This window comes from Papio anubis, chromosome 10 (assembly GCF_008728515.1).
Source record: "Papio anubis isolate 15944 chromosome 10, Panubis1.0, whole genome shotgun sequence".
In the NCBI taxonomy this organism is placed as follows: domain Eukaryota; kingdom Metazoa; phylum Chordata; class Mammalia; order Primates; family Cercopithecidae; genus Papio; species Papio anubis.
Genome location: NC_044985.1, coordinates 93,484,756 through 93,512,447, shown reverse-complemented (window position 1 = coordinate 93,512,447; position 27,692 = coordinate 93,484,756). Strand labels below are relative to the sequence as shown.

Sequence of the window (27,692 nt, the reverse complement as noted above, 5' to 3'; positions counted from 1 at the left end):
CAGTGCTTCAAACAAACAAACAAACAAAGTCTATTTCTTGCCTTAGAAACTTGGGATGTCCCAGTATATTCCCATCGAGCCTCGTACCTGACTGTGTTTTCTCCTCTGTTTTCATCACTAGTTTGGCAGTTTGGTGTTAAATCCAAGACCCCGTTAAGTATACAGGATCTGAGATCCATTTCTTTGCCTCAAATTGAGCTCAGCCTCCTATTATTATTTTACTCACCCCCCATTTTCCTACACTATGTTTCTTTCATCTTTTGAATGTGCTTTGAATGACATTTCAAATACCTTTCTGAAAGAATGATAGAAATAAGAATGCAACACCTTATAAATTTCAAAGCACTTATGTGAATATCAACCAACTGATAACCAAACACGCACAATACAGTTCTTAGGGGCAGCTCTTATTATTCCTAAGAAATGAGAATATTGAGGCTCATTCACCCAGATGCTACTAACGTCTAAGCCAGATACAATATTTAGCCCCTGAGGATTTACATTTCTAAGCATGCAAATTTCATTTATAACATATTTTATAGAAAAGGGATAATTTTCATTTTTTTACTGCTGATTAAGTAAAAAAATCAATGAATCTTCTGAAATTTTGTAGAGAATAAATACATAACAATTTTAAAGCCACTGAAGTGAAAGGAATCTTAGAGGTCACCTAATGCAATTGCTCATAAATATAGGAAGTTCTTTCTGAGAAGTGGACAGGTAATCTTTGCCTAAATATTTATAAGATGTGAGCTCAGGAGAGCTTTTTAGACAATTGTGATCTATGGAAAATGTAAATCTACCCATTGCTATAGGTTCTATCTCCTGGAGAAACACAGAACAATTGTACTTCTTTCAGTGAACAGTTTTCACATATCAAATGAAAGTGCCCTGTGTCGTCTTGGTTTTCTAACACAGGGCACAAGATAGTTAGATTCTTCAACTGATAATATGAAATGGGATATGAGAAGTCTAAAGTGAGAAATTAGCATGTGTTCTGTGATTTTTATTGCTTTTCACAAGAATTTCAAGACTAGGATGATACAACCACATCCAACTTGGAATTTTGTAACTTCCATGTCCTGGTTTGTTATGGACTAAGTTTTCAATGTAGATGTCTGTCTCTAAGTCTGTCTGAATACTTTCACCAGAAACATTATTTCTTTCTCAAATATTTTCTCTATTACTTCACCAGTTTTGAATAGCTCAGATTTTCTGGGGAGAGGGATCGTCCCTGTATTTTTTGCCATTGTATCTAGCCCTAGTGACTTTCATGTGAGCTGAATACAGTAGGTAGGCAACATTTTTAAAAAAATAAAATGTATTGAATTCGGAATTCATCAAAGTGTGCTGAGGGGTTTTTTGACTTCATGGAGACTGAACTGAAGCAATATTCTGGATGTGAATAACAATTTTTACTACATGAAATAATTTTTTCTAAACTTCTGAGGAGTCATTTCCATACTTGTAGAAAACACTTTAAGCTTCATAAAAGGAGGTTTTGTGTTACATCTGGAGAAAGAGGATAAACTACAAATATTAAGGCCTTCACACTGCTGTTCAATATATATGACCAATTTTTATTGTAATAAATTTGTTCTTATCATCAAAACAATAAATTTGAATGTTTCCTATTTGTTCTGAACTTGAAGAGGTTAAATCTAAGATCTGAAACAACTTTTAAGATATTTATTTACAAGTTACTTGATTAAACTGTGCTCTTATTTATCTTGTCAACTCCTCAGTGACAATGGATTTCCTTCCTCTTGGGCGGATGAGCTTCCTGCACAACATTGTTTCCTTCAAATCTTTTCAATAGCTGCACAAAATGTTAGAACATCCCTGTGTACCACTAAGGGGGTGGTAGGCACGTAGAAGTGGGCAGAGTGCTTGCTCTTCGAATCATCTTTATGCCTTTCAGCTATTGGTGTATAGAGGTAAGACAGACCCTATGTTTTAAAATGATCAACGTGTCAGTTATGTTCACTATCAAATAATACAATGCAAAATGCTTGTAAACATCAGTAAATTTAAAAAGTCAAAATAGAATTGGTGCTGAACATTTAATGAATCAATTCATATACAGATACACTTTAAAAGGCAGAACACAGTGGTTTGAAGAAGTAGATTTATGGAGAAAGTGCCATTTTGCTTTTATAGCAACAAATACAAGCATAATTCAAGATGTTCTTTTGGAGAGTACTTGGTATCTTTGTCTTGTCTCATCATCCTTGGGGTTATTAATGATGTTCAATTTCAACTCTAGATATTTAAAGTCTCTTCCCTGGAAAGTACTAAATCTTAAATGCCCTCCCTGCTAATTCATTTAAATAATTTATTTTTGCTATGATAAAATAATTTTTGTGATTTCAGTGTTCTTAGCACATATTTCAAAGGATGCTAATACTCTAGGAAACTAAATAATGTTGGACACAATTACTCTTATTACAGTAAACACTTTTCTTGTAGGCCAAAACACTGTTTAAATGCCAATAGTCATATTTAAGTGGGTCAATTATTATTAAAATAAGTGTTGAAGCCAACTATAATGTGATAGTGGTAGCAATTTCCACCATTTTAAAATGGTTTTTAAATGACACAGACACTCTCCTCCAAATAATTCTACAGAGCAGTTGTCTAGTACTATTTCTTCCAAATCAATATAGAAAAGACATTAAGACTTCAGGCTGTGAAGTTATCAGCAGACTGAAAACCAAATTCAACCACTTACTAGCTGTAAAGCACTGGACAAGTTACCCTCTGTAGAGGGTCTGTTTTCTCATCAGTAGATTGAATTGAGTTTATTAATACCTACTCATTGGTTTTGCTAATTAAATTTAGTGACAATGTATCTTAAGAGTTTAGTATCTATATGTGCTCAATAACTGGTAGCTATTTTGGTTGCAACAGAAAAATACTTATGGAAGTAATTTGAATCTATGCTTTACTAGATAGTTTGCCACAATGCAACATATAAATGTGTAATGATTGGAGCATTATATAAACTGTTATAATTGCCAATCAGTTCATGAATGGGCCATCAATCAAGATAATTTGAAACTATTGCATAAACTATACTATATTTATATCTCATTTGGAATGCAAATTTTTAACGAGTTGAACAGGATCCTAAGTTTTGATTGTTGACTTTCTAGTTCGATTTTACGACTTGGAAATCTAGTAAGTGTTAAGCTTTTATATATGTATGTTTTTAAAAATCCTTGACTTGGTTTCTACATTGATCACTTCTTTAGAATTTTCATTTTTGCGCTAAATTTGAAGCAAAAAGGAAAATATATTCTTAGAGAAATAAGTTTATCTCAGTCTTAGATAATAGGGTAATATGTTACCATTTCCTCTATCAATTGTTTTTACTCAAACAGCTATTTTGTGGCCATCTACATTCTGGATTTTCTGATTCTTAGGGCAAATATAATCTAGTCTTAATGCACGTTTTATTTTTACAAATTAAAATATAAATATAAGTGCTATTCCACTTAAAGGATTTAAAAAGTGCTTAAAAAGGAAGTCAAATCAAAATAAACCTACTGGTGGTCCGCCGTGCTGAAGAAGAGATAGAACTGTTGAGAGAGAAGGAGTTCTCATCTCTGTCTCCTGATACACCTCGGCGAGGAGGAAGAATGGAGGAAGGTCTTGGGAGAGAAGAGCGCTTTTCTGGGCTCTTGGTTACTCCATCCTGATTGGAGAAAACAAAAAGGACATTGGGTTCTTGTAAGTCTTTAATTTATACGAAGTGATATTGATTTTGCTATTTTCCTCCTGTGCTGATAGATGAATTTCTTTTAATACAAACTACTGGATTTCATATATTTATAAGCATTTCTACTTTAAAACTTAGAAAGAGTGTATATTTGCCTAGATGTTTTATAAAAATACATTATTTGGAGTTCTGATAACTGAGTTCAAGTTCTAAATGATAAATGGGTAAAATAAATGTACTCAAGCAATCTTCAGCAAATTACTAATTTTATTGAAAAATCTTCATTAGCATGATAATTTATTAATCAGAAAGGACTGAGAGTAGCTCACTGCATGCATAATATTTCTAACAATGACCACTACCATATATTGTGCATGTATGTGACAGGAACTCTTTATAGTTTACATTCTTTTATGATTTGTTTCTCACCACAGAACATGATACATGATAAAGCTGAAGAAACAGGTTTAATGAATTTATGTAATTGTTTCAAGACAATTGAGTTGGTAGATGTCAAGAGATAGTATTAAACCCTGATGTATATGATGTTAAGTTTCAATTGTCTATTATATTCTATACAATATAATTTGTTATTATTGTACTGTGCAATATTATTTCTTATATATTATATATAATATATTTTGTAAGTTTGCATTTGATATTTTACCAGATAATCAAACCATCAATTAATAATGGGAAGCATATCCAGAAAAAGACATTTTCTACATTTAAAAAATAGGTATACTATTTATCAAAATTTTAAATTTGTATCTGTTTTTAAAAGGGCCTACTGTTTATGTGTCAAATACTTCAGAACGTAAAGTATTTGCTTTCATACACTTCCTGAATTAGGTTCTATAACATAATCTCCCAAATTCTATTTCTTTCTGCACCTTTTATTGACCTGCTGCCTTACCTTGTTCCCTGATTTTGAGTATGGCAAACGGTCTGTGGAGCCTGCTGAGATGGGCTGCATTAATAAACTGTCAGAAAATGTAGCCCTTTTAGTCGTGCTAGGGCAGGCTGAGCTGTATCTTGGGGACTTTGTGCTACCCTGTAAAGCAGGAATCTTTGACAAGGTAGAATTCTAGCCATGAAAGAAAACAAACAAAAGCACAAAATAAACCAAACTATGAAGTAAAAGGAAAATAAAAAAAGAAGTATAAATGTATAAGAAACTCAAAGTCTTTTTAATAAGAACACATGATAAATGGTTATAATCAATGATAGAGATGTGTACTTAGATGAGATTTTCATTGAACAGCTCTCTTTAGCCAAAACTAACTTAATAATAGTCATAGAAAAATATCTGTTATAAGAAAACCAAATATCACATGTTCTCATTTATAAGTGGGAGCTAAACACTGGGTACACACGGACATAAAGATGGCAACAATAGACACTGGGGACTCCAAAAGTGGGGGAAGGATTGAAAAACTTCCTATTGGGAACTATGTTCACTATTTGGGTGATGGAATCAATATAAGCCCAAACCTCAGCATCACGTAATATACCCTTGTAACAAGCCTGCACATGGACACCCTGATTAAAAATAAAATAAAAAATCTGTTATGTAAATAAGACACATAAATAATGCTAAACCATTTTATTTTCTAGTAACCAGGTCTAGAACAGTTATCCATGTTTATTATTTATTATTTGCTCCTCTTTACTTCCAAATGTGATTGTTTATGTTTGGTACATAGTAGAGACCCAGTGGATAATTGTTGAATAAATGATGAATGGGTGGATGGATAGATAGAAGGACAGAAGAAAGAATAATGTTGCTTAGATATGAAGGAATTAGCTTTGTGAAATCCTGAGACCAAAGTAAGTCTCTCTTTTTTAAAAAACAGAATAAGCCTTAATATAGAAAGAATGTTACAAGTGACTAGCAAAACTCTCTTTTTGCTGGTTTAAAAAATAATGCTGATTGCTTAAATTTTGTTTTTTAAAAAATGATTCTATACATAGTTCTCTCATTTAAGGATAATGTAGATAAAATATTCTTTTTGGATTCTATGTATATAGTCTCTAATCAATTCACAGGTTTTATAACGATAACACATTTGGAAATATCTTTCAATATCCTAACTGCTGGAATTATTCCTTTAATAAATACAGCCTTCAAGGTATACATATAATCCATATATTAATCATGTTTCAAGAACTTTAGAACAAGGTATATTTGAGGCCTAATGAAAAAAAGCATTTTTAAAGATTGAAAAAACTTATTTTCAGGTAATCTACACTGACTTCAACAGAAAATTTTCAGAGTTTATATATAATTGGTTCATTTTATAACTAAAAGACATACTGTGAACTAAGTTATACCATAGAACTAAAAACATTTTAATGCAAAGACTATAGTCTGCATGATGTGTTATGAATTCTAAAAAGGAAAGTCAAGACTGAAAAGATTCCCAATAAAAATCATGACTTAATTTACAGGTGTTGATAATCCCTGGGGAGACTGGCTGCAAGTATAATTGGGAAGGATGTATGACTTTTGGAGAAAGCTATGCCAGAATGCCATACATCTGATGGGTGACTGTTAAAAATATAGATAAGTATGACAAAGCCAAGGAGATTATTATCTTCAAATAATTAATTTGATCTGTTACAGAAATGACAGATAAAACTGAGATTTTTATCTCAAGTTTTAACCTCTGGAGCTACAACAGAGACGTAAGTATTTACAGACTATAAAAATCACTTCTTGTTTTATAGACCCAGTATCTTGAGTGGGAAGTGTAATTGGGTCAGCACAAGTCATTCTTTTTTGATTGATGCTACCCACAAAAGAGTGAATTTCAAAAGTGTGATATAGAAGAGAAAAATAAATTGGATTGCTTGTAGTTAAGAAAGACAACTATTAATGCTAAACAAACAACAGAAAACCCCAAGTGAAATGCAGGATTATGGGTGAGTCTGGTTCCTAATAAAGAGCAATTTAAAAAATCATCACAGGAATCCCATAAATATATACACCTAATATGTACCCATAGAAAAAACATTTTTAAGTTAAAAAAAGTGAATCTAAAAGAGCATACAACTACAAAAAACAATCAGAGAACTGTTCTGATGGATAGACTGAATATTAGAGCTAAATCAAATAAAAGTTACTTGGGGTTTTAGAAAACTTATAGGACAAGGATATCATATTAGGAAGGAAAAAAGGCTAATAAATGAGAAAAAAAAGAAAGAATGAAGGCCTAATTTTTCTTCAGAAAGACAAGATTGGCATTTACAAGGAAAAAAGTTTGTTTTGTGTCAGATGATGCCTATGGTTCTGTTCCCAGTGCTGATTCTATCGAGTTACTCAAAGACCAAGGGGCTTAAAAATTTCCTAAAAATGTTCCAAATTATGTCAACCTAAAGGAGGAAAGGTCAGACTTTTTATATCTGCTCCTGAAAACTTCCACCATTCAGTTAATTAAAATAATAGCTAACAACTATTACCATTTATTAAATGAATGCTATGTTCTAAGCATTATACTGCATACTGTTTTATAACATTATTACATTTAATTTTTATAACTAACTCATGATACAGGAATTTTGTCTTCCCCTTTATTTTTAGAAAATTACGAAATAGGAAGAAAAGGATCATATAACTAAAAGATGTTCAAGATTTGAACATGGTCTGCTCCATAGCCCTATGGCTAACCACCATAAATCATTAATTAGGAAACAGAAGGTAAAGAGATACAAATCTTGAAATCACAATGTGTTTATAATAAAGCCTAATATTTACCAAAGCAATAAATGAACTTGGTTTCTTGCCATATATTCAGGAATATATCTGATACATTTGTATAAAAATCAAGTATAATCTTTTATCAACGTAAAACCCCTCAGGTTCAAAATCAAAGATTTGGCTGCCACAGGAAATGAATCACTACTTTTCATAATAAATAAAAGTGGAAGTCTAAAATCTTACTGGTTTTTAGAAGGGTAAACTAAGAATTGTGATTTACATATTATATATGTTTGCTCAGTCTCAGAACGTTGTTAAAAGCTACTAATTAATATCATTCACATTATTTGTTATAATTTTAGGATTTCATTAGTAGCCTTTTAATTTTTTTCTTTCAATCATAAAGGAGTGAAAATACTTCATGTTGGCTTTGGTCATTAAAATATAGTTAATAATATAAAAATAAAATTCACAGAAAAAAATAGAAAAGATTTATAAATATATGAAGAAGTTAACACCATTAATACAACCAAAATAAATCTTTGAAATAATAACATATGCCATCTCCATAATTTGGCAAATATAGAACAATATAAAATATGTGGTAATAATAATGAATATGAACACTCTTCTTATACAGAATGTATAAGTGGGTAGAACCTTTCCAGAGGGCAATTTGACAATATGTAGCAAAAACTTTAAATATAAACATTTTTCTTTAATTTCACTAGTAGAAAATTATCTGAAGGAAATGGCACACAAACGCATTTATGAACTGAACTTAGCCAAAAAGTTCTCTACAGTAATATTGTTAAAACAACAACAAAAATTCTAAAAGTCAAATAATAGGAAATTAAGTATATCATCGCAAATAAATAAAATGCAGTATTATGTAGTCATTAAAACTTACAAAATGTTCAACGACATGGAAGTACATTTACTGTTGAATTTAAAAATTGATACACAGTGTTCTCATTTTTGTTGTTAAGCCTATAAATTTATAGAAAAAAATTAAGATTTTACACCAAAATGATAACTGTGTTTATCTTTATGATAAGGGGATTATAATTGATTTATACTTCCTTCTGCTTGTGTACAATGCTTCATTTGGTCATATTTTTATTTTGCAACAAAAACAATGAAAGTGTATTATAAAATATAGTTACTGTTGGTTATATGGTTTAATTTGATTCTATGAAAAGTAAATAAATTGGACTTCCTTACTTTTGCCATATCATTGTCCTGCTTTCTATGTTTCTGTCTTACTAGTAAGGAAGCAGTCCAGCTGTGTCCTCACCAATTACCATTATATGCCATCCCAGAAAACGTTAATCCTTCCATGCCTGGATGCCACGGAGAATCTTCTGGGTGAGTGAACTATTTAAAATGACTTTTAAGAGTAAATATCTAAACAATATCAAAAGTTATTCCTATGTTGCAGCTAATACCAAAGGAACTTCAAATGAAGAACAAGGAAAACTTTTTTTACTCACAGAGACTTTGTCCTTTGCCTGTTTAAATACACTGGGAGCCAGAGCTGATTCCCCACCTGCTGCTGTTGAAAATAAAAGACAAACATCCCCAAATTTAGTCTCTAAAAACTCATAAATGCAGTTTTAAATTCCTTTAGGATATTCTGTTGTGTCAACAGACTAATGCAAAGCAAAAGTTTGCTTATTCTGAGACTCAAATTCAATAACTCAAGTAACCTGAATAGCAATAACATAGCATGTGGCTCCAACTATACTGTGTGCTAATTAATATAACCCATTGTCTACCAAAGCACAGATAAGCACACCAAATAATTTTTCTATTGATTACCAATGTATCTTTGAGTCACTAGTATGTAAGGATAGATCCTTTAGAACAGAAGTTACAGAATAGCAATGTGAATGTTGCAAAGTTTAAGAGAAAGAACATTGACTGGTTTCTGGGGTTCGCATGATATACAGAAGGGGGCTCATAGAGATTTCCAAACCCTCTTCTTGTTCTGGAAGCCACTGGCATACCTATAGATATTTCGGTATTTTACATTTCAAACTGTCATGATGTCATGATCAGCCAACCCCTTTCCCTTTGCATCCCTTCATTTCACAAAATGAATGACATACTTGTTTGATGTGAAAATGCCACATGAGAAGGGAAGAAAAATAGCTTGTCAAGAACAGAAAACACGAGAGAAAATTTAAGTTCAGTAAATACAGAACATGTTCTACACATGCACTTCCTGTATGAAATTATTACCACATCTGTTACTGTTGTTTCTCTTGCTGCTGTTTTATGCTTCTGGTTTCAATTTTAAACTCCATTATCTCTAGCACATTTTGGTTGATGACTTACCTGAGGTGGCTTAGCTCTCATGATTTAAAACAATCCTTTGTGGTTTGGAAAACCATCTATGTTTGAAAATTGGGCTTAGAAGATAAAATAATCAAGCTTGTGTGTTTATTCCTCCTTAATTTTCATTCATAAAACAGAAACCCTCAGAAAAAAAATATGTATCCTTATAAGCCCTCTGAATAAGTTCCAAAAAGGTATTTTATGACATGTACAGTTCTGACACAAAAATAATAACTATCTACAATATGCTTTATGCCATGTAGGACTAGCTAGTGAGATTTTTCAGATTCTAGGACTTATCGTTTTTAAGGAAGCAGTAAAAATGATGCCTTCCTACTACCTCTGTAACATAACTCAAACTCTTGAGACACGTATAGCTTGCTTCAAACCAATGACACCTATATCTGATACATGCGTTCTCCTAAAGTATCTTAACATTAGACCAGAATAAAGGAAAATCTTAATTAGTTCAAAGATTTTAAATTTCTTTCAAAGAATGAATAAAAACACCATTTACTTTAAATGTAGTAAATTGCATATCAATGACATGTAAACACTTTACTAAACCATTTTACATTTTCTCTAAAATTCCACAATCCTGATGACATCTTTCATCCTCTTCAGGTAGGTTATAGAGTTTTCATGCTAAATCAAGAGATTCTGCTTGCCCAAGCAATTTTGCTATTAAGTTAAATGAAGCTATTAATTTGCTATTGAGTTTAATGAAGTTCTAAGTTTAATGAAGCTAAAAACCTAAGAAAATGAACTGAGGTGTGTCATGTTAATTCCTAACTCCTAACTTCAGAGATATTCTTCATCCTGAAGCTTTATCAAGGTTTGCATATATACAAGCCTTCCATTTTCCAATTCTGCCTTAGATTCTTGTTTTTGAAGGAAAGCACATGATATGATTTCTAGATGAAGAACACAAATACAAAATACTTGGAATTTTCAATAACTAAAATAAAACCATCAATTACCTTGATTTTCTCTTTCTCACAAAGGCTAATGTTCCTTTTAACCTTTAAAACCATCCGAAGATTTATATAGAGGCATTGATGATGTACAATGGAAAGAAAAACATTCTTTTCTGATTTAGCGATCTGTCATTTTGTAGGCTACAAGCATGCCACTTAATAAACTCTAAAATAAAATATACTGTAAGATTATCCTAGTATAATTAAACATATAAAATAAATACTTTGCACTGAAATTTAGAAAAAAGTTGGCATTACAGATATTTCTAGGGGTTTTTATGATGGTTTCCAACATGTTTTATTTCTTTGTTTTATCAGTTTTATAAACTTAGGAAAAAATATGTATTTGAAGAAGAGAAGTGAGTAGACAGCAGGCTGGGCGCGGTGGCTCACGCCTGTAATCCCAGCACTTTGGGAGGCCTAGACAGGTGGATCATGAGGTCAGGAGTTCAAGACCAGCCTGGCCAAGATGGTGAAACCCCATCTCTACTAAAAATATATATACATATATAAATTAGCTGGGTGCACACCTGTAATCCCAGCTACTCAGGAGGTTGAGGCAGAAGAACTGCTTGAACCCAGGAGGCGGAGGTTTCAGTGAACCGAGGTCGCGCCACTGCACTCCAGATTGGGTGACAGAGCGAGACTCTGTCTCGAAAAAAAAAAAAAAAAAAAGTAGGTAGCAAAGTAAAAATAAACCGAAGTTTATTTCTAACTTAAGTTCCTCCAAAAAGGAAAAGTTTTCGCTTCAAATTTTTGAATACTAAATTATATAGAAAAGTTGAGTAGTTTGGATCCAACATATTTAAGAAAATCTCCCTGACACAAGGTCAGCTAAGAGATGTAGTTTAGTAGAGTGAAAACCTTGTTAATTTTGGATATGAGGAATAAAATCTGATATAATTACCAGAAAATTTTGTTTTCTTTTTTTTTTTTTTTCTCCAACAAAAGCAAAGTCATAGTAATTTTGTAAACCACAATTTCACTTCCTGGCTTGCTTTTCATTTTCAGTATCTAAATCACTACACATTCTTGGTGGTTTTCAATAAATTCATCAACATCAGTAACAGATTTGGCAGTAACAATGTAGAAAATAGGACAAATATTTATGGGTTTAAGCATGAGAGGGATAAATAAGCAAAATAATGAGAATGCATACCACAGTTAAATTCATCGCCATCGTCTAACCAAACACACAGAATGAAAATAGGAATCCCCAGAACGTGACACTAGAGCACAATGCCAAGATACAATCACGCACTGTTATGTCTGAGCATGACAAAGAAACAGATGGTCATGACCTTTTCTGTAAGGAGGGGGAAAAAAAGAATAATGATACAAGACACTTAATAGCAAATTTTTCATAACTGCTGAGATTCTTGGAAGAAAAACAAAATGAAGAAGCTGCTACAGTAATGAGATTTAAAAAAAAAATACATGTCTATGTTTGCCAGTCACATTGCAGAATTGAACAGTCACCTGTGGTTTTCCGCTTAACACAGGAGAGATGAGTTGGTCTAGTATATTTGATAGCAGGTTTTAAAATGAATTTCCTGGAGGGAGAGTGGGCCTGAACTTCTGTTTTTTTAGCAAGTTCAGCCTTCTTATAAACTGCTATGAATAAGAAAACACAAAAAGCATACCATCAGGAAAAAATAAACACTTGGAGCAAAACCGAACGAAATTTTATAAATAATTAGTTACCACTGTTAGGCAGTTCTTCTGCAAAAAAGTAATAATGAATTACTTCAAAAACATTTTTAAAGAAGTGATTGTTAAATGAACCTTTTTTCCTTCTCACTTCATCTCTGGAGACTGTGCTAGGTTCCTTTTTAGCTACTTTTCTTTCAGGAGTGGAAATTCTGCCTCTCCCGGTTTTAAAAGGCTTTTCTTTTCTATGTTTCTCAAGAGATGATCTCCGAGCTTCCTTTTCAGCTTTCTCCTCTTTAGGAATAGTTTCTAACTGTTCTGTCATGATGCTCCTATCATCATCTGTGGATCAAAGCAAATCATGACAACAACAACAACAACAACAGTGAAAACATTAGTAACAAGTGTACAAAATCCTTTGTATATTTAACAAAATGCAAAACAAAGAGATAAAGAGGTATTTTAAAAAGTTTAAGTGAAAAAAAAAATCCCATAAGGTTATTGTGTTTGAGTTGAGAGTAGAAAATTTAAAAAAATAATAATAATGCACACCTTGAGTGTCCACCCAGAGGCTGTCAGCGTCCATGATGGAGTCGTCAATGGTGGTCTCGTCTTTGTAATCGTCATAGGTTTCTGTCTTATATTCAGAAAATGCAACCTCTTCTCTCTCAGGGGAAGCTGGAGCCTCTGGGGAACCATCTTTGGGTTCTGCCTGGGCTTCAGCTGCCTCTTCTACTTCAAACTCTTCTTCGTCATGAGGAGATGGTCTCCTTTCCACCTCAGGCTGCTCTAGTGCTGCAAAACGCACGCTGTGGGACCCTGACTCCCCTTCATCAGTTGTGGTTTGCACTACAGTGATGAAATCATCCTCGATGGTCACAACAGACTCAATCACTCCTTTGTGTTCACCTGGGCAGGTCTCCACAAATTCCTCCCTGGCACCTGAGACACCCAGGTCAGTAATCTGAAGGGTGTCTGAGCGGAAGAGCAGTTTATCATATTCTCCCTGGGCTTCTATCTCTTCTTCCTCACTCTGAATCTCTGCTGGTTCAGATATGATTGCTTCATGCAATGGCTCTGCAACATCAGAAGGCGTGATGGATATATCTGGGGTCTCTTTGCTTTCTTCTTTTGGCCCCTGAATAAATTCCATCTGGACATCAGCTCTCTCATCTGTGGCTAAATCAGCCTCTGAAACAGCAGGTGGGCAAGGTATTTCCACTGACAGTTTGACAGCAATCTCATCTTGAATTAGAGATGATTCTGGAGATGTTTCCTTCTTGCCCTCATCAGCTTTCAAGGACTCCATGGTAAGACTTTCATGCTCACCACTAGACTCATAGGACTCCTCCTTGTCTACAGCCTCCTGGTGCACCAAGTCAGGCTTGGCCACCTTCTCTTTGACTTCTGTCTCACTAACTTTGATGCCTTCTTTCATGTGGCCAGACTCGACACCCATAAATGCATCTACCTCCTGCGGTGCTTTGGATGAGGGGGTCATGTCCTGTGTAGCCTCAAGTTTTAGCTCTGTTGTCCTTCTATCATCTATGTTTAGCCCTGAAGCCATCTGTCCAAAGTCACTAATTTTAACATCTAGTTGACCCTGGACAGCAAAATCCAGACCTTGTTCCACCTTTTTGGATGATTCTACCTCAGCTACCTCTGGCACTGAACTAAGACCCTTCTCCGCTTTCTCAGAGGATGCCTCTGTTGGTATTGACAAATCTTTGGCCAAAGCTTGCTCATAGGTTACTCCTAATCCGAATGTTTCTACTTCATCACCAGCCTCTTCAGTTTTCTTGGCATGTTCTTTTGAATCAGCATGTTCTTCACTCTTTTCTATTACAGTATCCAACCTATCATTAGCTTTCTTCTCTTGGTCAAACTCCTTACTCAGTCCTGATTTGTCACCAGAGATATGCGCGGATGCTTCTTTGTCAACACTGAACTCATCTTTGACTCTTCCGGCTGCTGCCAGTTTCACTTCAATCAATGAAAGGTCTGTGGCCAAATCTCTTCGAACTTTATCATCAGTGCCTTCATAAAAGGAACCACTCTCCCCTGATAAATTCTCACTGTCTTGAACAGGTGACGGCAATGGGACTGTGTATTTATTGAACACACAGTAGCCCAGGTCTTCGAGCTGACTGTCCGTTTTTACAATGACATGGTTTTCATCAGTTACCGGGGGCAAACCAGTACGAGTATCCTCAACCACAGTCTCTGATGGGACTGATTTCCTCCTGGCAACCTCAGCATCTGCACTCACAGAAGCCAGTCTTGACCTTGTGCCTGCCAGATCTAGCATTTCAGGCAGGTCCGGTGCCATGACAGTACCATTTTTGTAAAAATCTTTGGCTAGGAAAGGAGACTCACATGATGTCTCCACTTGAGTACTTTCTTCTCCGGTAGCTTTTACTTTCTCTATCTGTTCCTCCTCTTTGCTTTCTACAGGGAAGCAAGGGGCTTTCTCTAGTGCAGGTGTGGTGGCTGGAAGGTAATCATCCCCTTCATCCATACTTCCACTAGTGTTGGTTAGAATATCGGAAGCCAGAGGAGAAAGATCATGTCCCCGACCAAAGTTAAATCCAAGGGCTATGGAATCTAGGCAAGACATAGGCAAATTGATTGACATGCTTCTTTGTTCTATTGCAGACCTACCACCAAGTCCTAAACTCCTGCTGAGGGTCAAATCGTCCTTATTCTTACTGTGGAGGTCCCTTTTCTCTCCATACACTTTTGGATCAATAGTGAACATTCTTTCTTGAGGAGAACTGGGTTCTTCAGGTAAATCAGATGGATAACTCTGTGCGAGAGTGCTGTACCCTGTTTCTTGTGCTGGAGGACTGGGCTGGGGTTCTTTTCCTGTTTGAAACTCCTTGTCACCATTTTTATGCATGGGAGACATGGTATCAATAGACTCATGGACACTTTCTCTAGTGTCACTCAGTTCATAGTAATCACTGCCTGGCTCAATGCTTTTTGTTGCTTCTTCCTTCAAGGCAGATGTTTCAAAATACTTGGACATTCCTGATTTATCTTCATAAAATGGCATGTCAAGCTCAGCTGATGTTGCAGCTCCAACCCCTTCAATCTTATCTTTGTCATCAACTCTCATTTCAAAAAGTTCCTGAATTGAGCTCTTTTCAATTAATGCAGATGGTTCGGTCATGGCTTTCTCCAGTGTTTTAGAGGTCATGGCTGAATCTGTAACTGCTTGCTCCAAACTTACAGGGAACGAGTCCTGTTTTGACATATCTGTGGTAGGCTCTTCGTCTTTCTGTTCTGAGAAAATATGCTCTGTGGAGGTCTGAATTATGCCTGCTTCTTCATCTGCAGGTTTTGGGGGTTTACTCTCTTTCGGCACAGCTTCTTTGTCAAAAATGGTGGTTTTTTCTTCAAGCTTCAGCTCAAGTTCCTTTTCAGTAAGTATAGGTTCCTGTCCACTGGGGGTGAAAGTATCTTTCTGCTGTACAGTCTCTTGATTTATGGCCTCCTTTTCTTCCTCTAAAACTTTCCCTGTAACATGTTCTTCTACAACTGGAATGTGAGCATCTTTGGGTAAGGTCATTGCCTCTGAGGGTGGTGCTTCTGCCGTTTTGTCAGGTTTATCCTCATAGGGCTCTTCAATGTTAAAACCATCTTTGGCAGTAGCTGGACCACTGGTTTGTTGCAGAGATTTTTTGTCATCTGGCTGTAAAAAGGCAGGGGTGAAGGGTGATGTGTCTGTAACTATTTCATTCTTCATGACATCTAAAGGAAGAGTGAAGCTTCCACCTTGAAAGGGACTTGGCATGGGAGAATCAAATTGTTTCCCTTCCCATTTTGGGATATCATCAAATACGTCTTTTTCCCTCATGGGAGTCAGAGGGCCAGGAGATATTGGAGCAACTAAACCCCACTCATCCTTTTTTGCTTCCGTTGGCATTTCGATGAACCAGTCCTTTTGTTCTTTTGGAGTTGGAGGCTCTTTAGGGAGGTCAATGCCAGGTACTACAAGGCTTGGTTCTGTCTTCTGTTTCATGTCTTCCAGGCTGGCAACAAGAGTGTGCCCAAACAAAGCTGGGGGTGCTTTTTCTTCTTCTGTGCCTTGCATGTCCTTTTTATCAGGGTAAGTTTTAGTTGTCTCTGGCTGAGAAACTAAGGCAGCATGTTTAAGGTCTTCACCAGGCTTACTTTGCTTCTCTGACTCCTCTTCCTTCGTGTCTAAAGGCTCAGCTGCAGAGGGAGTCAATTCCTGCTGATCATGGAACTCCATCTTCGAGGCTGTAAGTAAATCTGAAGTAATCGGGTTGATTTTTAAACAAATAATAGGCAAGTGCATTCAGGAAATAAGCTTAAAATTATATTTTGAAGTGATAAATGAATGGTAGAATAACAACAAAAATTATGGAACATGCAAGCATGCTACCCATGTAAAAATCAATATGAAAAGGTCAGGACTGAGATTTATGTGTACTATTACTAAAATGAACTCTGGTTATAAATTAATGTGCAAAGGAATTGTAAGAACAGTATATTTCTGGATATTCTTTTCTCTTTTTTATTTGTTTGTTTGTTTTTTTTTTTGTCTCTCCTAAACCTTATGTGATGTGTATTATAGAAGAAACGAAATTCATGTGTCTTCTATACATAAAGATTATAAGCTAATGAATATTGAGTAAGCAGCTAAGTTAGGGTACTGAAGAATATTTAGTAAGGACTAAATATAGATAAGACTTGATTTCTACTGAACATTTTCATTGGTTTTATCATTTAAAAATGAATTGGTAGGCTATGGGCAGAGGGCCAAGTAATGCACAATGATGTAATGTTAATAGTTTCAGTTAACTTGATCAACAAATGTCAGGGCCAATTCTTTAGGCATCCACAGGTTACTGGCATAAATTTTTAGAATTCATCTGAAATTAAATTTCAGAAATATAAGTAAATATTTGCTATCAATTTTATATGATATGACTTAAGAATTTACAAGCCAGTTTCTATCACATATTGAAAAATTTAAATTCCTAATCATTACTTAGTCTGTATGATAGATATAAGAAAATCTGAATTACACTGTTGATACTGGGAAGTCATGTGAGTAACAAACTTTTCAAAACAGTCAACTATTGAAATAACTTTATTCCCATGGTCATGACCTCAATCCCTGCAGCATGACCAACTGGTGAAGCATTGGCCAGTATCGGCTTTAGAGGTGCTCCACAGAAATTAGATAACACATTTTTATAAAATAATAAAATTCAACCATCTCTAAAAGAGCAAGTGTATGGATCATCATTACCTTATATACTTATGTGTCCTGTTGTAACAATAGAAAAAAAATACTTTATGAACTTCTAATAAAGGTTAGATGAATGAAAACTTAAGAGATATGGGGATGATCAGAAGGGTTGGCTGCCATGGGGAGAAAATGATATGAGAAGCATCAGCAGGAGCTCAAGAAAATCAAACCAGTATTCATTGAAGCATAAAAAATATAGCACATTTTGGTTGCAAACAAAAACGATTCCACCATTTAAGCCTCTATGTGCCAAAATCCAACTGTACGATTTGAAATAAAAGCATATGAATTGCTGTCCCCAAAATAAAAACAAAAATATACATGTACTAGCAATGTGACTGGCAAACATTTGAGATGAGGGGGGCGGGTAAAAAAATAAAATAATAAAATAAAAAAAGAAGCTCACATAGCATCATCAGCCTGGCTGCAAAGCGTATTGTATCATGGCAAAGGAAAACCAGGAATCAGCTACAGCACTGGAAAACCAAGCTGCCACAAGGCACTTGCGCAAGCCACGCTCTCTGCACATGAAGCCTACAACAGTGGACTTGTTATCATAAGACCCAGCGATGAAATAGCAAAATAGCTTTGGAAAGGCATCAGGTTGATAAGCCACTGGAGAGATCATTTGCAACAAAACACATGCAAATCCTGAGAAAGACACACCTTCCCCAGCAGAGGAAGGGGTTTTTACTTCTGGAGACACCTCCTTGACCTCTTTTACACTTTTCTCATGTGGGGCCCCTGCCGGGGCACTCTCTTCGGGAACTATTTGGGCCTCCGCACTAGACTCCATTTGGCCCTTACTGAGGCCTTTGGGTTGGTCTGAGGACTTAGCAGCCCCACACTCTTTCTCAGGAAGAGCAGCAGGTTTCTCTTCCTCAGCCATCCGACTCTCTAGCGTTTCTTCTTCTTAGGGATGAAAAAGATGTTGACATCATGACCACAGAACAATACATGAAACGACAGAAATATTACTAAAGGAACACTTTCAGCTCCATTAGAATGACCTCATGAAGACCTCAGCTGTCTTTTTTATTTTACCGTTTGGATGAACAAATTAATATTCTAATGCAACATACATTATGTACTGGTTGGAAAACTATGATGTATAATCTGCTAATAGTGATGACTGTTAAAGTCTCATTAAAAGGCAATTTATTTTAAAATTTGAGAGCTGAAAGGGTTGTATTGATTGATTACCCTTATTGGAAATGGCAGTAAGTTGCACGCATGTGGAAAGCTTGCTGGAAATAAGAGATGGTGCTGCCGGATAACAGATGGTTGTGAAAAGATGGATGTACTGATGTACTGAAAAAAAAAAAGTCTTAAATTTGTTAGACATGTGCTGTTTTCGCCAATGCAGGAAGCCCCTACATAAGAATTCCCGGCTGCTTTATTTAAAATGTGCAAATTTTGCTAAAGAAATCTTTGGGAATAAAAAAAGCCTTGCCTCAAAAGAATATCCAACCAACTACCTTAACAGCTTTATCACAAAGTCCACCAAATTTACTTAAAATACAATTTATTTAGCATTTACAAGGTAAGGGACTACCTAAGTCAAGTTATGTTAGCTTCATTGCATTATGATGGTGGAGAAAATGAACATTTTCAAGAAGTAAGTAAAATAAAATATGTTAAAAACAAGGTCAAGGTTAAATTTAAATCTGTTTAGAAAAGTCTACCTCTGGGACACAACTATTACCATATTGTTTAACTCCCTGAAATATCAGTAAATATCAGTTCATGTATAATTCTCTTTGACACTAAAGAAAAAATATGCACATTAGTAATAAAGTCTTATTTCTGTAATTCAAAACAAAATCATCAAGGAAAGATCATTGAGTGGCAATCAAACGGCCAAAATAACCACCCCCCAAACCATGTATATCAAATAAAAAAGTTAACATTTAAGTTGCAAAGATAAACTTTTCAAGTTCATGAGTTATTGCACTAATTTGTTTCTCATTTACACTTGAAATGTCAGTAAAAAAAAGTAAATCCCATTTTGTCACTTAAGGAATTAGAGAGAAGTATACGAGCTGTTCTATAGTTTTGTAAATGGAATATTCTTACAAAATTCTTATGAAATAATTGTGCATTGTTTAAATGGCCCTGAGGGAAAGACTACAGATAAGAAGAAAAGGAATTTTCTTTTTTTTTTTTTTTTAGAAATATTAATATCCTCAGAGAGAAACAGAGGGAGAGAGAAATAAAAAGCTACGTTATCTCTTCACATTTAGCACTCATTTTTATTTTTGTAATTTAATTATGGAATTTAAAGTAGCATTTTAAAAATTTAGATTCTAACTTGTTATTTTAGGAAAATTTTATAATGTAGATTTTGATTACAGTTAAAAGAATTTTAATATAACTGCACTATAATGTTACCTTTTTGAATAAAGTCTAATCAAGTTAATGTACGTGTTTTCAAATCCATGTAGCTTTTTAGCTTTCCATTTTCTCATTTGGTATAAATCATATTTATTTCCACTACAATTGTTCCTTATTTAAAAACACACATATTTTAGAAATTTAGTTTAGAAGAACTTAGTTTCACTTAATAGGACTTATATTTCTTTATCGGAGAGCCTGAGCTATTGGTGTTCTGTTTTCAAAAGGGTCCTTGAAGACGCTTATTATGATGACTGTAGTTGGTGAGCTGTAAGCTTATTCCTTATTGCTTTAGAACTATCTGCTTTCATATTAAATATTGTCCCTTTTGGAAATAAACTCTTCGCCTAAGCAAAAATATATTTAGCTGTACCTTTTTTTTTCTTTACCAAAACTACCTAGTTAGAATGAGACATATTGCAACCCATCACCTACTTATTTTATCCTCACGATAACCAATTATACACTTGAGTCTCCCAGCTTTATAAGGCTAGAATGACAAAGGCTTTGAATCATTTCCTTCATTTTAGTCCAGCTCTACTGATGTGGGCCAAGATTTAGTCACCTGGGGAAGCCTCTGTAGTTTCTGTAGATGATTACATGATATGGGGAAGTACACTGTTTCCGTAACATTTATTCTGCTCTAAACAGATTCTTCATTCTTTCTCTTTTAAAGATCTATCATATTAATACAGCACTAAAAAGAAAGCTAATGCTATTTAAAGATACTATTTAATAGTAACATTATGTGTCTAAGGAGTAAAAAAATTATATTAAGAGTCATCTTGTTTGGTTTGGGTAAGAATATGTTCTTCCCCCGCTGATTATTGGCAGGGCGTAGAAAGAAGTCATACTTTAACAGAATAGTTTTTTGCTTCTCTCTCTCTCTCTCTCTCTCTCTCTCTTTCTTCTCAGAAGCAATGATACAGAAAAAGGAAGTGCTCACATGCCTCTAGTAAGGCTTCTTTTATATAAATTGTTAAGGCATTTGGATAGATTCAACTTATATAGGAACTTCACTTTCATGCAGAGAAAACAGGCTCCTATCCCTCCCACCCTGTATGAAGGCACACTTAACATGATGCAGGTGGTCAAAGCTGCAGGCCGGGGAGGAGGAGCAAAAGGGGACCATGCTTGGTTCACCTTTCTCCTGGCCTAAGTGGGCCTCTGCATTCTGCGCTGTGACACTGGGGAGCACACTAGAGGTGGTCCATTCTGAGCTGAACAAAGGATGCTCATAGTACTCCTCATCGGAATTGTAAGGGTCATCATCAGGCACAGACACCGAGATGGAGGGGGCTAGGAGTCTACGCCTCTCCCCGCTGGTGGTAGGTTCATGGCTGGGGAACCTGTGTAGAGGACCCACTTGATCCTCAGCCCCTTCATCTACAAACAGACACACAGGAAGAAACTGCAGGGAGAACTGGACAACACAGACACAAGATCAGACGGACGAGACAAACACCTACACAAGGACACGAAGGGCCACAGAAGCAGCACAGCAGGATGAAGGGAAATTAGCAAGATCAAGCTGATGGAGGATGGGAGACAGCGAATGTTTCATGCCTCAGTAACCACTCAATTCCACCTATCCCTTAAGCAAGTTTGTCATTGATCTAAGTGAACCAAAAGCATTGACAGTCCTGCTGCCAAATAAAAATCATCTATACATTCCTCTCAAACAAGTCAGAATAACCAAGGAATCGTTGGAATAGAAACAAAGCCTTACAAAACAAATGCATTCTTTGGAAGAAATTCTTTCATGAAGATTAACTCTACTCGTGCTTATATCAATATATTTATAAGTTAAAAAAGAAGAAAGTTGTTAGGATTTAATGCCTGTAAGATTATGAAGAAAATAGTCCTGTTTAAAACATAGCCTTAATTTTCTAGGATGCACAAGTAGTTAGTGTTTTGGTTAATTTAATTCTAGTTAATAACTTTAACCAGAAAGTCATTTTTAATTTCAGTCCTGTTAAGAAAAATCTACAATGCATTATTCCTCTTCCCTGCCTTAATAAGAAATGAGCAGTCAGCATAGCTCTTTCTTTGGATGCTAAGGCTAATGTAGTACCTAGGGACATCATTTTAAACAGGGTTCTGATTTGCAGGGCAGAGAAAGTATACTGTTTTAAGAAAGCCTCTAATATTATAAACTTGTTTTCTTATGTTTTGTTTCCCTCCTGAAAGCTTAGTAGAGATACAATTAGCTGAACATTTCTGCAGAGTCGGCTACAGATTCATCAAGGCTTTATTCCATGTAGTTTCATTTGTACCACTGGCTCTTGGCTGTTTTTCATGTTTCAAATCTCTTATTGCATGTTTCTTATCGAAATGCTGAAGTAACTACTCTCATTTCTGTTCTTTCCTGTATCTTGCCTAGGAAATTTGCATTATTTAAATATATCTCCTTAAATATACAACTGTAGATCAGTCTGCTTAGCATTTGGATTCTTGTATAATTCAATGAGCACTTGGCTTCTGATGTGATGCAGACATTATATCTCAGGCCTATGTGGTGGTTACTAAATTTGCTAATCACTATTTATTTACTTATATTGAGAAATCAATTTAAAACTTCATGACTCTCAATAATAAGAACAAAATCTATAGTATCTATCTGTACAGTTTTTATTTATATCAGATTTTAAGAGGACAAAATTATAGCATTAATTTGCAAATACACTATATTTTTAGGACAGTAACTTATTTTTGGCAACCAAGTGATGACAACTAGAAATAAGTCTGAAATCATGAGGATACTAAAATAACATTTTGTAGAGAGAATACATTTAATCTTTCAAGCACATTATTTACTGATTGTTCCATGGAAGATGTTTCTGGATAGATGCTCAGAACTTTCTCAGCCACAATGCTTTTTATATCATGGGATAGCAGAAGCCTAAAATAACATTTGGTATTCTTAGTTCAACTCGGCACGATTTCGCAGCTGAGCAGATAATTGTCCAAGATCTGGCCTACAACGCTGACTGAATCATAGCCCTGGCTTGTCACATGTCCTAGCCATTCATATTTCTCTCAGTGGATCTCTGGGGCTGTAAACTCCCCATGTATGCAAGTTACTTCTAAAACTCCTGATATGTTCAATAGGGTACTTCCATGATCAATAAATGAAAATGGGATATGTTCCTCTCTGCTTTTCAACATTTATTTTCTGGGAGGTACAGCAGACTATAGTATAAAACTGAAGAATTTCAAGCTGAGAGTAAAGCAATACTCATTGGATGTTTTAACCTTTTGTAGATTCTGGCCACCTCTTTCTTGTTGTCATTGTTCTTTGTGAAAGTGCCAAAATTTAAAAACAGTCCAGAGCCTAGCTTCAGATCTATAGCATTTTAAAAAATGGTATTTTCTATTCTGAAAACTTTCACTCTAATCAGGAAACAACAAAAAGAATACCACAAAATTTGAAAGCTCCAGTGGAAAAAGTAGCTTCTTTGTAGTACTTGTCTGGCCTGGGACCAAGGCAACTTCAAAAAGAGTGTCTGGCAAAGTCCAATCTTCTCTTGGTACTGTGAGCTGTCTGTACTCCAAGTCTCTGTTTAAGACATATAAGCCTAAAGTCCATCTATGTTGCAAGCTCTAGAGATATGCCAGGGAAGCTATGCTTTATGGGGACCAGGGAGGGCTAAGCCAAACAGGGCACTTGATTCTAATGATAATGATAGAAGACATTAGATTCTCATTCCTTATGGTGTTGTGCATGGCAGGTGCATCTGGATCACTCTCAATGGAGATGGAAGACATAATAATTTTAAATAAATAATAAATGGAATATTTATTTTTAAGCTTTTTTTTTTCTTAAAGGAAATTAGTATAGTAGCTTGTAACAAATAACTCTCATTTGAAGATAATTTACTTCCATAGTCTCACAGTAAGAACCTTGATAAGAAACAGCCTTAGGGATGTAGTGCAACCGTGATTGCAGAATTTAGATTTGGATTTGCATTCTGGATAAGCCACTTATCCAGACATAAACCATGACATTTTGGGCAAAGGAGTGGAAATGAATATTATCTATCTTTGTGGGTTGTGGGGAGGATTAAATGAGAAGATATCTGTGAAAATGCCAAGCACAATGTCTGACTCCAGACATCTTAGCATCTGTGTCTTCAGTGTACTGAAACAAGTTGTCAGGTACCTCTGTTCTTTCCCCTCATTTAACACATCAAAGTTGGAGTTGAGAGATATATGAAAAATTAAATTTATTTCACAACAGTTTGCTGTTTGAGGTCAGGATTGAATGTATGCATCCTTTTACTAGAAGTGGGCATGCTTCTGGAGACTCTGCTTTTGCCACAGAATATTCTATTTCATTTAATAATGTGTTATGCTAAAAACAGGGTAACCTTATATACCTTGGACTTCCGCATAGTTCTTCTGCATAATTATAATCTTCAAAAATAAAGCTTACCTGCTTTCAATGGAGGAATAAACTTTACTTTCCCTAGTTTGCTTTCATTCAAACTTTTTTTTTTTTTTTTAAATAAAGCATTTGAAAATTTACACTGGGCTAATGTAAGGTTTGCCATGTGAAACCCAGCCTTGGTATGCCAGCCTCCTTTGGAGACTGCATCTTGTGGAATGTTAGTGATTCGGTGCTTTTTGCTTGTTGTGGCATCACAGCATATGGTTGATGGCTGCTGGCTGCACTTACATTGTTCTCCACATTTCCAAGCCCTTTCCATTCTGCCAGCTTTTGACTGAGGACTCCTCAGTCTGCTGACTGTTACTGCTGCCCCAGAATGACATAAAGAGAAAACTACTTTCAGATGAGCGATGATTAGGTCACCACATCCATGACACAGGAAAACACCACCCTAGAATTCTGGAGCAAACCTAAAAGGGCAGAAAGAATCCTGGTTCTATGTTCAGATTATTCCATACCTTCACAGCCTTCCAAATTCTAATAGCTCAGTCCAAATGACAACTATTATGATTAGGCCAAAAAGAAAAAGGAGGTTAATTTGAAAACATCATAACCAGTACAGTTTTGGTTTACTGTACCATAGTTCCTTTTCTAAGTGTGCAGCTTGTTTCATTTTTTTTAATCAAAATCCCTTGTAAATGTTTTCCAGAATAAGCACATGTCCTGGGAATTACTAATATTACATTAATTATAATAAATATTCATAAATGATAGTAATTAACATTTTAAATTATTTTTAGTGGAAGCTTTCATGCTTTCCCTTTGGGAAAGAACAGCTTTAAAAAGTTTGATAATTAATAAAAAGAAAGTGTATCCTCAAAATCGCTGAATTAATCTAACAAAAGAGCTTTCTTCCATTTGTACAAAAGGATCAGACTGCAGCAGTCACTACTCCCTCAGATTAAAGTTGCTTTGAGGGTATCAAGGAGGGTAAATAATCCGCTAGATAAGGCAAAAAAATCCACCTGCTCCCTTTCCACCTGACCTGCTATAAGCAATATATTGATGGAATTTGGGCTGAGTATTTACAAACTACTTGGTTTGAAAAATTGAACAGTTCAATCCTGTCTTGTGACTTGTCACTAATTTATTTTCTGACAAAACTAAACTTAAAAAATACTTGTATATTACTTAAGTGTGGCTTAACATAAAGGACAAGCAGTAGTTTGTCTATACCACAAATCTTTTACATGTTTAAGGTGAGAATATTATCTGGTCTTTATAGAGGTAGAGTTTATAAAATATATACATCTATTTTTCTTAAAACTCAAAAAATGAGTATACATTTAAAAGGAAATAATCAGAACTTCAGATAGTTCAATGCTTACAAAATTAAAAATACAAGTTTGGCTTGAAAATAACTTTGAATTACTTTCAATAAGAGGTTAGTTGGTATTTTCCTTGAATATCTTGAAACAGCTTGAAGAAAGTAATTCCAAAATATTAGGGAACTCTGGAAAGTTGACACCTAAGTTACCCAAATGTGAAGGTGATGCTACATTTTATTTATTTATGCTTTCATTATATCCATCATATTGCCCTACAGGAAGCAGGCTGGGTGAATTCCCAGATGGATGGGGGACACTGCTTCTTTCCTTTCTGTTCCAAATTCCATATACAGTAAGAAGATTAACTGACTTGACCTCAAGCTGACTTTTGGAGTAAACCTATTCTGTCAACATCATATCCCTCTCCGGGTTAAGAGGATTCTCTGATGCTTGAAAAGCTTTAAGTAGGAGCTTAAAAACATTTTCCATGGCCTGAAGGAGGTACAAGGGTCATGTCAGGCTTCCCCCTGCATTCAGAGTGAAATCTAGGCCACTGACCCCAGCTGACCACGGCTTACTCTCACACTCCCCTCCACTGCTCTACTCTTTCTCACTACCCATTAGCCACGGACCCCCTTCAGTTCCTGGGCCACTTCATCTTCTTGGGCACCTGAGCACCCTTGTGCTTTTTTCTATCTTTGTTTGGCCAACACTTTCTCCTCATGCTTCTGGTCTTAGCTACTTACCCATCCCCTCACCTCCCAATAAAATAAGATTTCCCTTGTAATATTTTAAAGCTCCCTATTCTTTTCCTTTTCAATGCTAATCCAATTTAAAATTATTGGTAAGTTTATTTATTGGATTCCTGTTCTTCACTAGATAGTGTTTGTTTTATTTATTTATTTATTTATTTATTTATTTATTTATTTAGAGACAGAGTCTTGCTCTATCTGGAGTGTAATGGCGCCATCTTGGCTCACTGCAAACTCTGCCTTCTCGGTTCAAGTGATTCTCCTGCCTCAGCCTCCCGAGTAGCTGGGATATAGGTGTGCGCCACAATGCCTGGCTAATTTTTGTATTTTTAGTAGAGACAGGGTTTCACCATGTTGGCCAGGCTGATCTCGAATTCCTGACCTCAAGTGATCCGCCCGCCTCGGCCCCGCAAAGTGCTGGGATTATGGGCTATAGTGTACTCTTTAAAAGCAGGGATCATGTCATTTTGTTCACTAGTATATACTCAGAATTTGAAGAGTACCTGAAACATTGTAGGACTCAGTAAATATGTGCCCAGTGAATGGATAAACACAAGGTCAAAAGGAACTTTTCAAACCTATAAATTAAAAGATTAAATCACATTAACTAATAATCATTGGCTGCTATGCACTATTATCCCCAACATTTCTTTTATTCCTCAGAAAAATTTAATTTGTTTATTATTTCAGGCAGTAAATTGGAAAAAAAAAGGGCTCAATTTAAGAAAGAAAAACCTTGCTAAGATAAATTTAGGTTTATAAATCTGTAACAAAATAAAATTAGAGTTGATAATATATGGTTCACTAATTCAATTTTTTATATTTAGGAAATCAAAGAATATTTTAAATGGACCTAATTACAAATGATAAAAAGACAAGTCTTTTAAAATAAATGTTCTTCAGTCTTAAACACAGTAAAAAGGAAAAAAAATGTGTGAATGAATAACATAAACACTTCTAAACTTCTGGTTTTAATATATGAAAACTAAGTAATATTGAAACAACAATGGAGCCCTAGTTCTCCTCTGCCTTTTCCTATAACTCTCAAACAATAAACAAAGGTTAACTGGTCTAAGAGAACAAGTAATTGTTTCCTTTTAAGTAGTGCCTTTCATCTCAAATTCTGAATGAATGTTCTTCAAAGGCATCTTTTTGT

The 27,692-nt window shown here is 35.1% G+C and overlaps 1 protein-coding gene across 26 annotated transcripts in view; it reads right to left on the bottom strand.

Annotated features, from left to right (window-relative positions):
• MAP2 (microtubule associated protein 2) overlaps window positions 1-27,692 on the bottom strand; it is a 306,179-nt gene that overhangs the window by 25,225 nt on the left and 253,262 nt on the right. For 9 of the 26 annotated variants that reach the window (XM_009182940.4, XM_009182939.4, XM_009182943.4 and 6 more), the window contains 7 exons: window positions 18,339-18,584; window positions 12,941-16,666; window positions 12,524-12,730; window positions 12,218-12,352; window positions 8,915-8,976; window positions 4,638-4,808; window positions 3,550-3,697 (listed from right to left, as the gene is read on the bottom strand). In XM_009182940.4, coding sequence (XP_009181204.1) covers window positions 3,550-3,697; window positions 4,638-4,808; window positions 8,915-8,976; window positions 12,218-12,352; window positions 12,524-12,730; window positions 12,941-16,666; window positions 18,339-18,584 — 4,695 coding nt within the window. The remainder of the gene's footprint in view (window positions 1-3,549; window positions 3,698-4,637; window positions 4,809-8,914; window positions 8,977-12,217; window positions 12,353-12,523; window positions 12,731-12,940; window positions 16,667-18,338; window positions 18,585-27,692) is intronic. The other 17 variants (XM_009182950.4, XM_009182951.4, XM_009182960.4 and 14 more) reach the window with 10 other exon arrangements.